Genomic DNA, 13,706 nt, shown 5'->3' with positions numbered 1-13,706 from the left:
CCTTCTTCCTTCCTCCCTCCCTTCCTCCCTTCCTTCCTCCCTTCCTCCCTCCCTCCCTCCCTTCCTTCCCTCCTTCCTCCCTCCTTCCTCCCTCCCTTCTTCCTTCCTCCTTCCTTCCTTCCTCCCTTCTTCCTTCCTTCCTCCCTCCTTCCTTCCCTCCCTCCCCCTCCCTCCCTCTTCCTTCAGTTTTATTGTATTTCTCAGTATTTAGCCATTATACAAGGTAAATCCATTTTAACTATGATAAAAATTTCTTTATATCACAGAAATATTTCCACACTTACACTGAAAGCTAAATTATTTCAGGCTAGCAGAACAACTAAAAAAGTAGGCCTTTTAAATCTCCTCGGCCTCCTCTGTGGGGCAGGGGAGGGGGAGAAGGGAGCCCCTTGTTATGCAGTCGGAGGTCAGAGGCAGAGCCCGCTGCAGGTGACATTGCAGCCCCTCCGCCCAGCTGCGGCTTTATGTCACCTTAAAATGCATCTGCTCGCCCACCGGCTTGCTTGTCCTTGGCCGTTCCCCTTTAAGGGAGGAAGGGCAGGCCCTGTCCTTATGAATATGTCAGAGCCAGGTCAACGGAGACCCCGGAGGGGACATGACCGGAGGTCGCGCTGCCGGGGAGGCCAGAGCCAGGACCCGAATCGCACCCTCTCACAGGCTCGCTGTACAGCATCCCCAGTCCCAGGCCTCAGTTTCCCCATCTATACAGGGAGGGGCCGAGATCCGAGTGGGAGCAGGATAGACCAGAGCTGGAGTTGGGCTGGCTCTGCGCCCTCCAGCCCCGTGACAGGCAGCGAGTGGGGGGCCCCGGGACCCCCAGTCCCCGCCTCCCGGGGAGGTTGGGCCTCATCCTCGTGGCCATCCCTGCCCCTCACCGCACCGGCTCCGTGGGCCACACATCTGGGGGCCTCGCTGCTCAGCCCCACTGTCCCGCCCATGTCCTTCCGGCTGCACCTGCTACATCCAGCAGAGAAGCCATGTCTCGCTCACCAGCCCTCCCTGGGGCTGGCCCAGTGGGGGCGGAGGCTGAGGTTCTGGGGGGCAGGGCCTCCCCGAAGGTCCCCAGAGGTTACTGCCCTGGGCCCCCGTCTCCAAGCCTGGCAGTTCCTGGTCAGCCCCACCTGCCCGGCCAGGACCCCCCAAGCCCGAGGGGAGCGGGGCCAGAGCTGTCGTGGCGGGGGGGGGCTTCCGCCTACGTCACATCGTGCCCCGGCGGAAGGTCAGCAGAGCAGGATTCTTCAGTTCTTTATTAGAGATATTTTTAAAAGGCTTTTAAGTATTTTTTCTTCCCCCACACCACCAAATGAAATAATTGCATAATTAGTAATAAATTTGTTCCTCTTCTAAGTGTGGATTTTTTTAAGGGCATGTTAAAAATTTATCACGCTTCCTTCCCCCGACCCCTTTCCTCCACTCATGTACCCGACTGGGATTAATGCTTTTTTGAACCTAAACTCCCCCCTCCTCTTAACTAGACAGGTCATTAATAAAATGTTCTCTGAGAGCCAGAGCCTTTTAAAGTTGTATATCTACAGATAGATGGCTTGGGTGAGTTGAACACGGCTGCATTAAGTCCCTGTGATAAAATATTTATCCACCATTAGAATTTTTTTTTCTTTCGGACTGTTTGTGAGGTGTCTTGCAGACGGGGAGGAGGAAGGGCTTCAGAATGAGGTCTGCAGATGAAGTCATTTCTCAATTCTCGCACCTGCTGCCTCCCTCACATCGGCTGGGTCTCGGTTGTCCGGTGGGGCCGGGAAGATGCGGGGGCATCGGGGGATGGTCTCTCTCAGGGCTCATGGCCCCAGGGGCCCTGGAAAAGGAGGTGAGGCAGCGGGATGAAAAATGTGCCCTTGTTCACTCTTTTGGCTTAATTATTTTTGTGGGTTTATGGCTCTGATGGAGTCGATCTTCAGCCATGAGTCCAGGTCCTTTTCATAATCACAGACGTTGTCCCAACGGCCTCCTTTCGTTGATCGTACTTGCTGGGCTCAGAGCTGGGCCCACTGTGAGTCCGTATTACACACACATGTATAATTCTAATAATCATAAAATAAAGCGAGGTCGGTTTATAATCCTCCCTGGGAGATGAGAGATAGAAAGCGGCTTGTCAGTTCGCACCTCTAGTACGTGACGTCAACACCCGTGTCCTTTTTCGCTTTTCTGCTTGTGTTTGCTTGTCCTGGCACTCATTCCCTCGTGCACCGGCAGGCACTCTCGTGAGCCAGGGTGCTGGCCCGGGAGCCGGGGGATCAAGTCGGAGTGCGCAGGTAAGCGGCTGCCCTCACCCACACACGAGGCTTCCATCTGGGAAGCAAGCAGTAAGGGAGAGGTGGGGCCACAGAGACCCTGACTCGGTCCAAGCGGGGGCCAGGTGGTGAGGAGGGGGAGTGGCAGCCTGCGCCCACTCCAGGAGGGCGGGGAGCACCCTCGCTTGGCCCTGAGCCTGCCCTGCTGGCTTGGCGGCTACACTTTCTGAACCGACCCAGGCATGGGGGAGTCCCAGCTCCACAGACACCCAGACCCATTTGTGCAATCGCCCTTGTTGTCCAGAGACGAACTGGCTTTCCTTGCGGGGTTTGCATCCCCACACTGAATCAGGACCGCAAAGAGGACTCTGAGTTTGTATCCTGTGGCCAGGTGCGTCAGTCCCTCTGCCTGCAGACAGTTGCACGTGCACCTCGAGCTGCACATCCAGGAGACAGTGTGGCCTTCCACCCCAGGCTGCTCCCCCATCTGAGTCCGAGGCACTGCCGTGCACCCAGCTGCCCGGAGGTGTCCTTCATTCCTGTCCGCTCTCCCTACCCACTCGAGTCTGTCAATGGGTCTGTCCATCTGCTTCAAAGTGGATCTCGAATGCCCTGGCTTCTCATCATCTTCCAGACCACCGTGGCGTCTCGCCACCACCGTCTCTGCCTGGCTGGTCTGCTTGCTCCCTCCCTCCTGTCCTCTACCACTCTGCGGCTAAAGCGCTCCTTCAGACCAAGTCACCTGCTCCTCTACTCAGACCTTCCAGTAGCTTCTCACCTTGCTCAGAGTGAACAGTCTGGTCCTTACCCCGGCCCACCTGCTCTCCAGCTGTCTTGAGTTTGCCCCTATCCCCGAGCTGGGCTAGCTGTAGTCTGCTCCTGCCACCCACTCATCCTTGCCACAGGGCCTTTGCATGTGCTGTGTCCCAGTCCTTAGCTTGGGACTTGGCGTGGCTGCCTTATCCTTGTCCTCCAGACCTCACATCCCCACACCTCCTTCCCCATCCTTCCAGAAAGCAGAGTGAGGCAGGAAACTTGGAAATCCTCCTGCCCACTCCTTGCCCCATCCCCCATTTGAATCCTCTGCCTGGTACTTATGTTCCTCGTTTTGTTTCCCTTCCTCTTTCCCCTCTCCAAACGGCGCTAATCGGTAGCCACTATTAACAACGAAAACTGAATAAAATAAAACGTTCGGTGCCTCCATCCCACCAGCCACATTTCCCGTGCTCACCAACCACATGTGGCTGACGGCGCAGAATCGAACAGTGTGATAGGTAACATTTCCATCATCACGGAAAGTCCTAGAGGGTTTGCTCCCCGAGAGCAGAACTGTGTGTACGGCTCCCACCGTGCCTCCAGCACTGAGCACAGAGTCCCGTGCCCAGTGGGCGCCTGGGATGTTCCGGGGTGCCGGGCGAGTGGGTTGGTGATGGTAGAGTACGCTGTCAGACAGTGATGCGTGAACCCCAGCACGGGAACCCTAGGGAGCCACCCGCTCTGCTCAGAGGAAGCCCACACCCCTACCCGTTTGGAACTGCAGTCATTTGCTCAAGAGCAGAGAGGTGGCTGCAGTGTAGACGGTAATCGGCACACCGGAGCCCGGCTCCCAGCCTGCGCCCACCAGCTGGGTGACCTCTTCGGACCTTAGCTTCCTCCCCTGGAAAACGGGCACAATACCGGTGTCTTGTGTCCCTCTCAGCCGCCGCGAAGCTTCCGTCAGACCAGAGCAGGTGTATGTGTGCTTTAGACGCTCCAAAGCAGCGTTTCTCTAAGCGCAGTCCCCAGGCCAGCAGCAGCCGTGTCACCGGCATGCTTGCCAGAAATGCAGTTTGGGGGCTCACCTCTGGGGGTGCGGGCCCGGCCGGGGGTGCGGACGCACGCCCAGGTCGACAGCCAGGGCTCCAAGCAGCATTTCACACACCCCGTGGCATGCACGTGAACTTCCTTTTAGGGAAGTGTGAGCCCCTGCAGTGGGGCAGAAGGATCCGGCCCTTTAGAGAGGCAGGAGTCTGCGCGCAGGCCCTGCCTCATGCCCCTTCCCGTTGCCCGGGGTTGTTAACAGCAGTAGGTGGTCGACGGCGCTCTCTGTGTGTGCCGTGGGCCGGGCACTGGGCTCAGGGATTTACGTTCATTCATTGACTCATTTAATCCTCGGGACGAGGCTGTGGAAGAGCATCATCATCCCCTTTGGCTGGTGAGGAAATGGCACAGAGAGGCTTAGGGCCTGGCCTGGGTCGTGTAGCTGGGACGTGGCAGGGCCCGGGTTTGAGGCCAGCACTGGGCCCTGGAACCCACACCGCGCATCCCCCCTGTAAAGAGCCGGGGGGACCCCAGCGCTCTCCCTGCCACCGCCAGTCTCGCTAAAAGGAAGAGACAGCAGCAGGGGGACAGCCACACAAGAACTAATGTGGACTGACATCAGCAGCATGCCCGTTCCTGGCACGGAGTCGTCCGCGTCACTGGCGGGCCGGGGGGCTGCTGGGTGCGCTCGGCCTTCACCCGGGGGAAGGACCCACGTGGGCAAGCCTGTGCTGGAAACCGAGGGGCCGCAACAGACTGCCAGCCCCCCGCCCCCCGCTTCTTGTATCTGCACCGGCCCCCGCCCCGTGCCTCCACGTGCACCAGCATCTGCTTCACCCTCAAACCCGTAGCCCCCACGGAGGGCCCCCAGGGGCCAGCACTGTGCTGTGTGGCGCTACCCCCTCCCGTCCTCACGCAGCCCCACTGTACCCAGGTGGAAACTGAGGCTCGGGATGCAGGGGCCCGACCCCAGCCAGGTCAGACTCCCAACCCCACGTCCTCACCACAGCCCCGTCCAGCTTCCCGCTTGTCTCCCCGGAGGAGCCGGACCACGCCCCTTCCTCACCTTGAAGCCCCCAGAAGCCCCTGCCGCCCCCGCAGGAGGGAGTGCTGCTCATGCTGGCTTCTCTCTCCGCAGGCCAGAAGCACCTGTGTGTCACCAGCCTCCTGATCTGCCAGGGTCTGCTCTGGGTGGGCACCGACCAGGGTGTCATTGTCCTGTTGCCTGTGCCTCGGCTGGAAGGCATCCCCAAGATCACAGGTGAGGCTCCGGAAACCGGTCTTGGCGGGGCCTGGGAGTCAGCTGCAGATGGCCGGGGAGGGTGAGCCTGTGCCCAGAGGTTCACACTCTCTTCTGACGTGGGCGTTATCTCCAATGCCCCTGAGATCACAGGTGGCACTGTGGCACACTGGAGTTACGTCATCCCGCCCCAAGGTCTCCCAGCTGCTTTCTGGGTCTCAGTTTCCTAATCTGGCCAATGGGCACAATAGTGTGTGTTGGTCAAGTGGCTTCAGGATTGGTGGAGGCCCCTGACTATTGGCTGGGCCCCTCCTGTCCCCTCCCCACAGCAGCTTCAAAATGTCCAGGTTCCAAAGACCGACATAACCGAGGGCTCCTGGGGTTGGGGTCCATATGCAAATGTGTTCCTATGGAGTAGCGGGAGGTCTGCCCTGATGGGGGGTGCTAGGGCTAGGAGAGCAAGGGCGGGGTCAGGGAGGACCCAGAGCCCTGGGCCCCTCTCTGCTTCTGCCCTAAGAGTGATGAGCAAGGGGGGGGCCGGGGGGGGGGGGGTTGGGGGGGAAGCCCTGAAGGTGGACCAGCCCAACTGGAACGGGAGCCCCCCGTTCCTAAATCCCAAAGTCTCCTGTTTTTATCACATAGGTCATTTTGTTCCCTGTGGTGTTGGTCCTTGGTTTGTAGGGATGCATCGGGCAGAGACCGTGCCCCCCAGTGCTGATGGTCTGGCGGAGGCGGCTGAGGTCGGGGGAGGGGGCAGGTGCTGTGATGGCAGGTGTTCCGGGACCTCGGGGCCCAGAGACCAGGGTGCTGGGCAGTCTGTGGGTGGAGTCAAGAAGGATGTGCTGTGGAGGAGCCCGAACTGGGCTTATGGGACGGGGTGTAGCATCAGGTGGCTGGGGAAGGCTCTCCGGGCAAGGCCAATGGCTCGAGCAGAGGCAGGAAGACTGCGGCTGGCTCAGGTGGGGGCTGCAGGTGCTTTCACACTGACGGTCCCCCAAGGGTCCCCCCCAACAGGTTTATAAGGTCACTCCTGTTCCCTGTCCCACTCCTCCACAGAAAATGGCCCCAGAGTGTGGGAGAGCCCTCCCCCAGACCCAAAGCCTTCTGGAAGCTTCCAACATAGATTGCAGTTCCCGAAACAATAACCAGCACCCAGAAAGTTCTCCAAGATAGAGGTGTGGGTGCCTCCCCTAAAGCCCTGGGCCTCCGGGCCCCTTCTCCCTGCCCCTTTCTTGCAGGGAAAGGCATGGTCTCGCTCAATGGTCACTGCGGGCCTGTGGCCTTCCTGGCCGTGGCTACCAGCATCTTGGCCCCCGACATCCTGCGCAGCGACCAGGAGGAGGCCGAGGGGCCGCAGGCCGAGGGCGACGAGGCGGACGGGCCGGCGCCCGAGCCCACACCCGTGCCCACGAGCCACGTGGGCCGAGAGCTGCCCCGCAAGAAGGGCATCCTCCTACAATACCGGCTGCGCTCCACCGCGCACCTGCCCGGCCCGCTGCTGTCCGTGCGGGAGCCGGCGCCCGCCGACGGCTCGGCCCTGGAGCATAGCGAGGAGGACGGCTCCATCTACGAGATGGCCGACGACCCCGACGTCTGGGTGCGCAGCCGGCCGTGCGCCCGCGACGCCCACCGCAAGGAGATCTGCTCCGTGGCCATCATCTCTGGGGGGCTGGGCTACCGCCACTTCGGCAGCGCCCCGGGGGGCAGCGGGCGGCCGGCCCCGTGCGGGGACACAGACAGCACGCTCCTCATCTGGCAGGTGCCCTTGACGCTATAGCCCCCGCCCGGGCGGGCTCTCCGCCTGCTGGGGGCCGCTCCCGCCAGCCGGGGTTCCCCGCCCCCCCGGGAGCACCGGGTAGACTCGCCTTCCAGGGACCGCGAGGATGGGCCTGGCTCGTCCCCAGGGGGACGTCAAGGGTGCTGAGAGAAAGGGCAAGGGCTCCAGGAGGGGACAGCCTGAGCCAAGGTGGGCTGTGAGGAGGTGGATTTATTCCCATAGGCAAGTGGTCTAGCGCGGGTCCCCAGGGCGGGGAGCGGGGAGCTGTGTCCAGGGGAACCATGACCCTGGACACTGACCCTTCAGGACAGAGCAGAGGAGAGGAGCAGAGCAGAGGAGAACTTCTTCCTTTTTTAAAAAAAAAATTTCAGAGTGTTTTGGGGGAGGAGTCTGGGTTTGGGGAGAGGATACCTCTGGAGGAAATGGCCTTCTTTTTAAAAGCAAAAAAAAACAAAAACAAAAACACAAAACCTCACAACTGCCTGGCAAGCCCAGGGCCTCTCGTGCGGCCGAGCAGGGCTCAGAGGCGGCCACGCGCCTCTCCGGGAAGGCCGTGTGCGCGTGAGAGTCTGAGAGTGTGGGCTGGCGTGGGAATGTCTATAAATACGTATATATGGTGTATATTATGTGTATAAATGAAATCTGTACATATTGGAGCTTTGGGAGATGCTGGAATAAAAGACAATAACGTGAGCACTTGGACTGACGTTTTGTTTTTTGAGATGCGATGGGGAAGAGACAGTTGTCATGAGATAGGGCTGTTCTGGAAGCTGGAGCACCAGGGAGACCCACCACACAGCACAAGCCCTAGAATGAGCTGTCTGATGCCCTCGCCATTGGCCACGTGTCGCTTTCTACTTCTGTAATTAATTAAAAGGAAATAAAGTCACAAATTCAGTTCCTGAGTCCCATTGTCACATTTCTAGTGTGTCTCGAAGAGCCCCACGGAGTGCGTGCTGACCGTCCTGGACAATACAGATCTGACTATTTCCGTCATCCCAGAAAGTCTCTTTTGCTTGAGAAGGGGCTCTTGGGAGCTTCTTTTCTGAATAGTTATTTTTTTTTTTAAGATTTTATTTATTTGACAGAGACACAGTGAGAGAGGGAACACAAGCAGGGGGAGTGGGAGAGGGAGAAGCAGGCTTCCCACGGAGCAGGGAGCCCGATGCGGGGCTTGATCCCAGGACCCTGGGATCATGATGAGCCGAAGGCAGACGCTTAACAGCTGAGCCACCCAGGCACCCCATCTGAATAGTTTTTGAAGAGAAGGCTGCCCTCCCTGCTCTGGATTGGGATGGAGGCAGGTGGCCTGGGTACCTGTCCCTCCCCACCTGGGAGGGAAGAAATCTGAAGGGCTTCACCTTGTGGAGGTTGGGGGTCGGGGGCTATTGCTAAGGGTGACAGGGTGAGGCGGGGAGGGGGCTGAGGGAGGAGGGGGTGAGTTCCATATGGTGGCAGCAGAGCCCAGGCTGTGGGTGGGGCTGCTTGGGGCCCTGGCATCCTTTCTCTGGCTCAGTCTCCATCCTTAGATTTCTAGAGCCGCCTGCAGGGAAAAAAACAAAGCCAATACCCACCACCCAAAAGGGAAGTGTTTCTCCATCTTCCCACCCACCACCTCGCTGGCATCTGTCCCCGTGTCTGTCCACCCACCACCCGCCCACCTGTGGGGCCTCCCTTTCACACTCACTGGTGGCGGCACCAGGTGGCAGGGGGCGGGGGGGGGAGGAAAGCGGAGATCAGCGGGGGTTGGAGGCATCCCTGTCAGCGAGACCCAGCTGTGCAGCTCCATGGGCTTCCATGGACGCTCTGGGAACCCTTGGCGGAGGGGGGAGCCACCATAGAGGGGGAGGCCACCTCAGCCAGGTCCTAACCCCCTGGTGGGGTCTCGCCCCCCCCCCCCCGGAGGAGCCCTGGTTCATTCAGCTCTTTCACAAACCCCTTGGGCCCCCGTTCTCCTCAGACACCGTGTGAGCCGCTGGGGCCACGGAGGCGAGCAAGGCAGCGGCCACCTCCGCCCCCAGGAAGTGCAGTTAGAACAGAGTGCAGGTGTCAGGGCCCCGGCTGAGGGCTTGGGGGACGTCAAGGGTGCTGAGAGAAAGGGCAAGGGCTCCAGGAGGGGACAGCCTGAGCCAAGGTGGGCTGTGAGGAGGTGGATTTATTCCCATAGGCAAGTGGTCTAGCGCGGGTCCCCAGGGCGGGGAGCGGGGAGCTGTGTCCAGGGGAACCATGACCCTGGACACTGACCCTTCAGGACACTGGACATTCCATCCCAGAGGCGCCCTTCTTCTCTGACCCTCCGTTCCCCTTTTAGTATCAAAGGGAGACCCATCAGTGTCCTGCGCACTGCTCTCGGGAGAGGAACAAAAGCACACTCGCTCAAGCTCATTACCGAACGCTGTCTGGGCGGGGCTCGCAGTGGGTGCCTTGATCCCCTGAGTCAAATGCTGGGTGAGACCTTTCCTAGAACAGTCACCGGGAAGTTGCGGCCACTTGGGGCGACCAGCGAGCCTGGGGGCTAGGATCTGGCAGGTCTGCGTCCATGGAAGACCTGCCGTGTGTCTTCTGGCGTGTCCCTTCACCGCCAGGCCTCAGTCTCCCCATCTCTAAAACGGGGACGATGACGCCTCACTCAGTGAATTGCCGAGGACAAGTGGCAATCCTCCTCATAGCCTGCCTCCTTCCAAACGACTTGAGGCAGACTGTCTCGTTAAGAAGCCCCCCTTGTGTGTGGGAGTGGGCGTCTGGGAACTCTGCGGGTCTCTTAGATCCTAGACCTACAGATCGTTCAGCTGAAGGGGACCCTGGAGATCCGTCACCGAGAAACTGGCGGACTTAACGACGATCGTGGAATTATCCTATCAGTCAATGGCCCCCCTGCCGAGTCTCTGCCAACAGAGCCAGGGCGGGCTGGGGACGTCGGAAACGGCTCCGCAGACGTGAAGACGCGTGAAGGACGTGCCTGGCCCGGGAGGGAGGCCCCTGCTCTAGGTATTGATCAGAGTAACACTTTGGGGGTGCTCATTCGTCCTCACAGCTGCTCCCCTGCTGTGCTCCCCTCATTCTGCAGGTGGGGGACCTGAGGCTCCAGAATTAAGTAACCCACCGAGGAAGCATCAGGGCCAGACTCTTCCCCCCCCGGACCACCCCACGTCCAAAAGCAAAACTTTGGAGACAGACAGACCAGAGTTCCCTGTATGCTGTCCCCACTTACTGGCTGTGTGATGTCAGGCAAGCGCCTTAACCTCTCTGTCTCAGAGAGGACAGAACAACAGTCTAGGCCATGGGAACTAAGTGTCATTCATTCGGCATTTATGGAAAGCCCGCTATGTGCAGGGAGACTGTGCTCTGGAGAGAGAACACTGAGGAGGGGAGCGAGAAAGGTCGGGGAGGGGGCTGGTGACGTGAAGCCTGGTGTTTAGGGAGACCACACTGAGGAGGTGACATCTGAGCCCAGACCTGAAGGAGGAACAGACATCAGGCCATAGAAAGTTCTGGACAGAGGGAACAGCATGGGCAAGGTGCCGAGGCGGGAGTGTGGCTGGGGCGGCAGGAGTGGGGGGCTGGTCATGAGTGAGGGGTCAGATCACAGAGGGACTCTGCCTTTTCCTCGGTGACATGGGAGGTCATCAAGAGGGTTTTGAGCAGAAGAGGGACACGATCTGTCATTTTTTTCCCAACAATCGCTTTTGGCTGCTAAGTGGAGGCTAATCCGCAGGGGGTAAGGGTAGACGTGTGGGAGCCAGAAGACCCCCGAGGAAGCTGTTGCAATGTCCTGGGGCACGCTGCGGCTGGCGGGACCAAGGCGGCCACGGCGGATGTGCTGGATTCTGACGCCAGGGTCCACAGGGTTTGAGGATGGGTGGGGGGGAGAGGGAGAAGGTCAAAGATGACCCTGAGGTGTCCGGCCCCAAGCAACCAGAAGGACAGAGCTGCCGTTTCGTGGGGCAGGAGGTGGGGGGACAGGGAATTGGGTTTGGGGCGCATTATACTGAGTTGCCACTGATCATCTTATGCAGGCAGGACAGTGACTGTGAGTTTGGAGCTCGAGGGAGAGGTCCAGGTGAGAGACAGGTGTGAGCAGGACCAGATCTCCAGGGAGTGGAGGAGGTGGGGCTTGACGTCCTGGAAGCCGGGTGGAGAGAGTCCGAAGGAAGAGGGAGCCATCTTTCGTGTCCGGTGCCGTGGACGGAACTGACCTTGGGAACAGCAGGGGCCTGGGTGGGGTCTGAGGCCGAGGTGGGCTGTGTGCCTTCGTCCCCTGCCCTTGGCCGAGAGGGAAAAGCACTCCTGCTTCCCCCCCTGATGAGCAGGTACAGTGGGGGAGGGGGGCTGTTGTCAGGAGGCAGGTGCACCGGGCCCACCTTCCAGCTGGGATTCTGTGCAGCTGCTGATGGGACTCTGGGCTGAGAGCAGGTTGCTCGCCCCCACCCGTGGGTAACCCAGCCGCCGCCCCCTCCTGCCGCCCGTCCGCACCCCAGCCCCAGGGCTCTCACCAGCTGGGACATCTCGGACCTGCAGGCCCAGCGCCTCCTCTGGCCTGCTCTCCCACCCTGCTGGGCATGCAGGGGACACCTTGCCCTGCCCACGGTACTCTGTCCCCTTCGGGCTTCCTGACTTTCTCCTGGACTGGTGAGGGCCTCGGGTGTGGGGTGGGGGTGCCGTTTCCCTGCCCAGGAGCCCCGGTCGTGTCCCACCTCAGGCCTGTCCCCTCAAGTCTGTCCTGTTTCCGACTCGCTGCATAAACTGGGATTTCTTGCCGGGGAAAGCGGCTCAGCGGCCCGTGGGCATCTCTGTGCTCACTCTTGCTTCATGAAAGGAAGTGGCTTGGCCTGTGTTCCCCTAGAAGCAGATCCGGAGACGAGGATTTAGGGAGGTGAGGCCAGGGACCGGTGGGAGGGGATGCGTGTGGGACGGGGAGGGAAGGGAGTCAGAACAGGGCGAGCTGTGAGCGGGCGGCCGGCGGTGGTGGCTCTGGAGACCACACAGAGCAAGCCTCAGAGTCAGCCCGGCCACGGGGTGAGGACGCTGGGCTCCCTGTCCCCCAGCTGCCGTCAGGGAGCCCCCAGCTGAGGCTTCGGGCGGAAGCACTAGCTCCTGGCGCTCCAGCCTGCCTCCCGGGTGGGCAGAGAGAGAGTCCTGCGGCCCCGGACTGCGCACACGGCCAGGGGGGAGGGAAAGGGGGGGGCTGGCTTTTATAACTTTAAAATGTTTTCTTCTCCAGCGAGGCCAAGCTTAAAGGGGGATATAGTCTTGCTATGGACACAAAAATATGACATTTGGAACTCAAAGCTGGTTGTCTATTCTAGGTTGTTCTCCCGTCTCAGCCAGCAAGGACTGCTGTAACGAACTACCAGGGGCTGCCTGGGCTGCAACAGTTTGGTTCTCCCAGTTCTGCATGTGGGCAAGTCCAAGATCAAGGTGCCGGCTGATTCGGCGACCGGGGAGGGCCCTCCTCCTGGCTTGCAGATGTCTACCTTCTTGCTGCGTCCTCCCCTGATGGAGAGAGGAAGCTCTGGTCTCTCTTCTCTTTCTTCTAGGGGTGCTGATCCCATCATGGGGCTCTGCCCTCATGGCCTCATCACTCCCCAAAGGCCCCACCTCCAAATACCATCACAGTGGGGGTTAGGGTTCCACACATGAACTTTGGGTGGGAGGCATGAACATTCAGACCACGTGCACACACACACACACGCACACGCACGCACGCACGTTAGCTGGCATTGGTTCAATGGGGTGGGGGCCAGGGAGACATCTGCTCATCAAGATCTATAGGGGATGAAAATAAACCTCAGGTTTATATGGCAAACAGATCACCCCATTACATACACCCTCGCTGGCTTGACACTAGGCTAGAGTCACTGGGGAGATAAGACTGTCCCTGAACCTGATGGAGGACTCAAAGCCCCTATTACCTAGGCTGATAAGGAAGCTGCTAGTCTGATGGGGGAGACCCAGCCCTATTTTCAGGGACCTGCCAGTTTGATGGAAAAGACATAGCGTCTGCTCAGGAGGAGACCCTCGTCTGATGGGAGAGACACATTCCTGTCCTCAGAGGGTTCTCCAGTCAGAAGGTGGAGACTCCCGAGCTGAAGTGGGAGATAAATCCCTTGCCCTTGGCGAGCCCCCAGTCCAAGAGGGGAGACAGGACCCTCCACCATGAAGAGACCTAATAATGACACATACAACAGAAACTTTTTTTTTTTTTTTTTAACAATGCCGACCTAATTACAGCGCTGCTGAACCACTCAAACTCCTCATTTACACATTCCTGGGGAAATGGCAAATAGCAAGAATGTGTAAATTGAGGAAAATTAATATAATTACCCGAGCTATTTCTTGTCATCTTTTCTTATCAACAGAAACCACAGACCTTTCCTGGTGAGAAGCGTGGCCGTTACAGGCTCTCTCCTGGAGGCAGACAGCTGGCTCCCCCTCCGCAGGGAACAGGTGCTTACAGGTGCCCCGCACACCTACCTGCAAGCCAGCCCCATCAGATGCGCCGGGGCGCGTGGGGGAGAGGGCTCTGGGCCTTGAATCGGGAGACTCGGTTTGAGTTTTGGCTCTGCCACTGTTTTGTGTGGGATCCACAGGTCCCTGCAAGCTCCTCTGGGAGCTCAAGTCCTGCCTGACGCTAGTCCAA

General features: G+C 59.5%; 1 protein-coding gene across 6 annotated transcripts in view; it reads left to right on the top strand.

Annotated features, from left to right (window-relative positions):
- Positions 1-7,950, top strand: part of ARHGEF10L (Rho guanine nucleotide exchange factor 10 like) — a 142,465-nt gene extending 134,515 nt beyond the window's left edge. For all 6 annotated transcript variants that reach the window (XM_032392665.1, XM_032392656.1, XM_032392646.1 and 3 more), the window contains 2 exons: positions 5,188-5,310; positions 6,528-7,950. In XM_032392665.1, the coding sequence (XP_032248556.1) occupies positions 5,188-5,310; positions 6,528-7,066 (662 nt within the window). In that variant the 3' untranslated portion in view covers positions 7,067-7,950. The remainder of the gene's footprint in view (positions 1-5,187; positions 5,311-6,527) is intronic.
- Positions 7,951-13,706: the final 5,756 nt, after the last annotated feature.

This window comes from Phoca vitulina, unplaced genomic scaffold, assembly GCF_004348235.1.
Source record: "Phoca vitulina isolate PV1807 unplaced genomic scaffold, GSC_HSeal_1.0 scaffold2, whole genome shotgun sequence".
NCBI lineage: Eukaryota > Metazoa > Chordata > Mammalia > Carnivora > Phocidae > Phoca > Phoca vitulina.
This window is presented reverse-complemented; position numbering and strand designations above follow the sequence as displayed.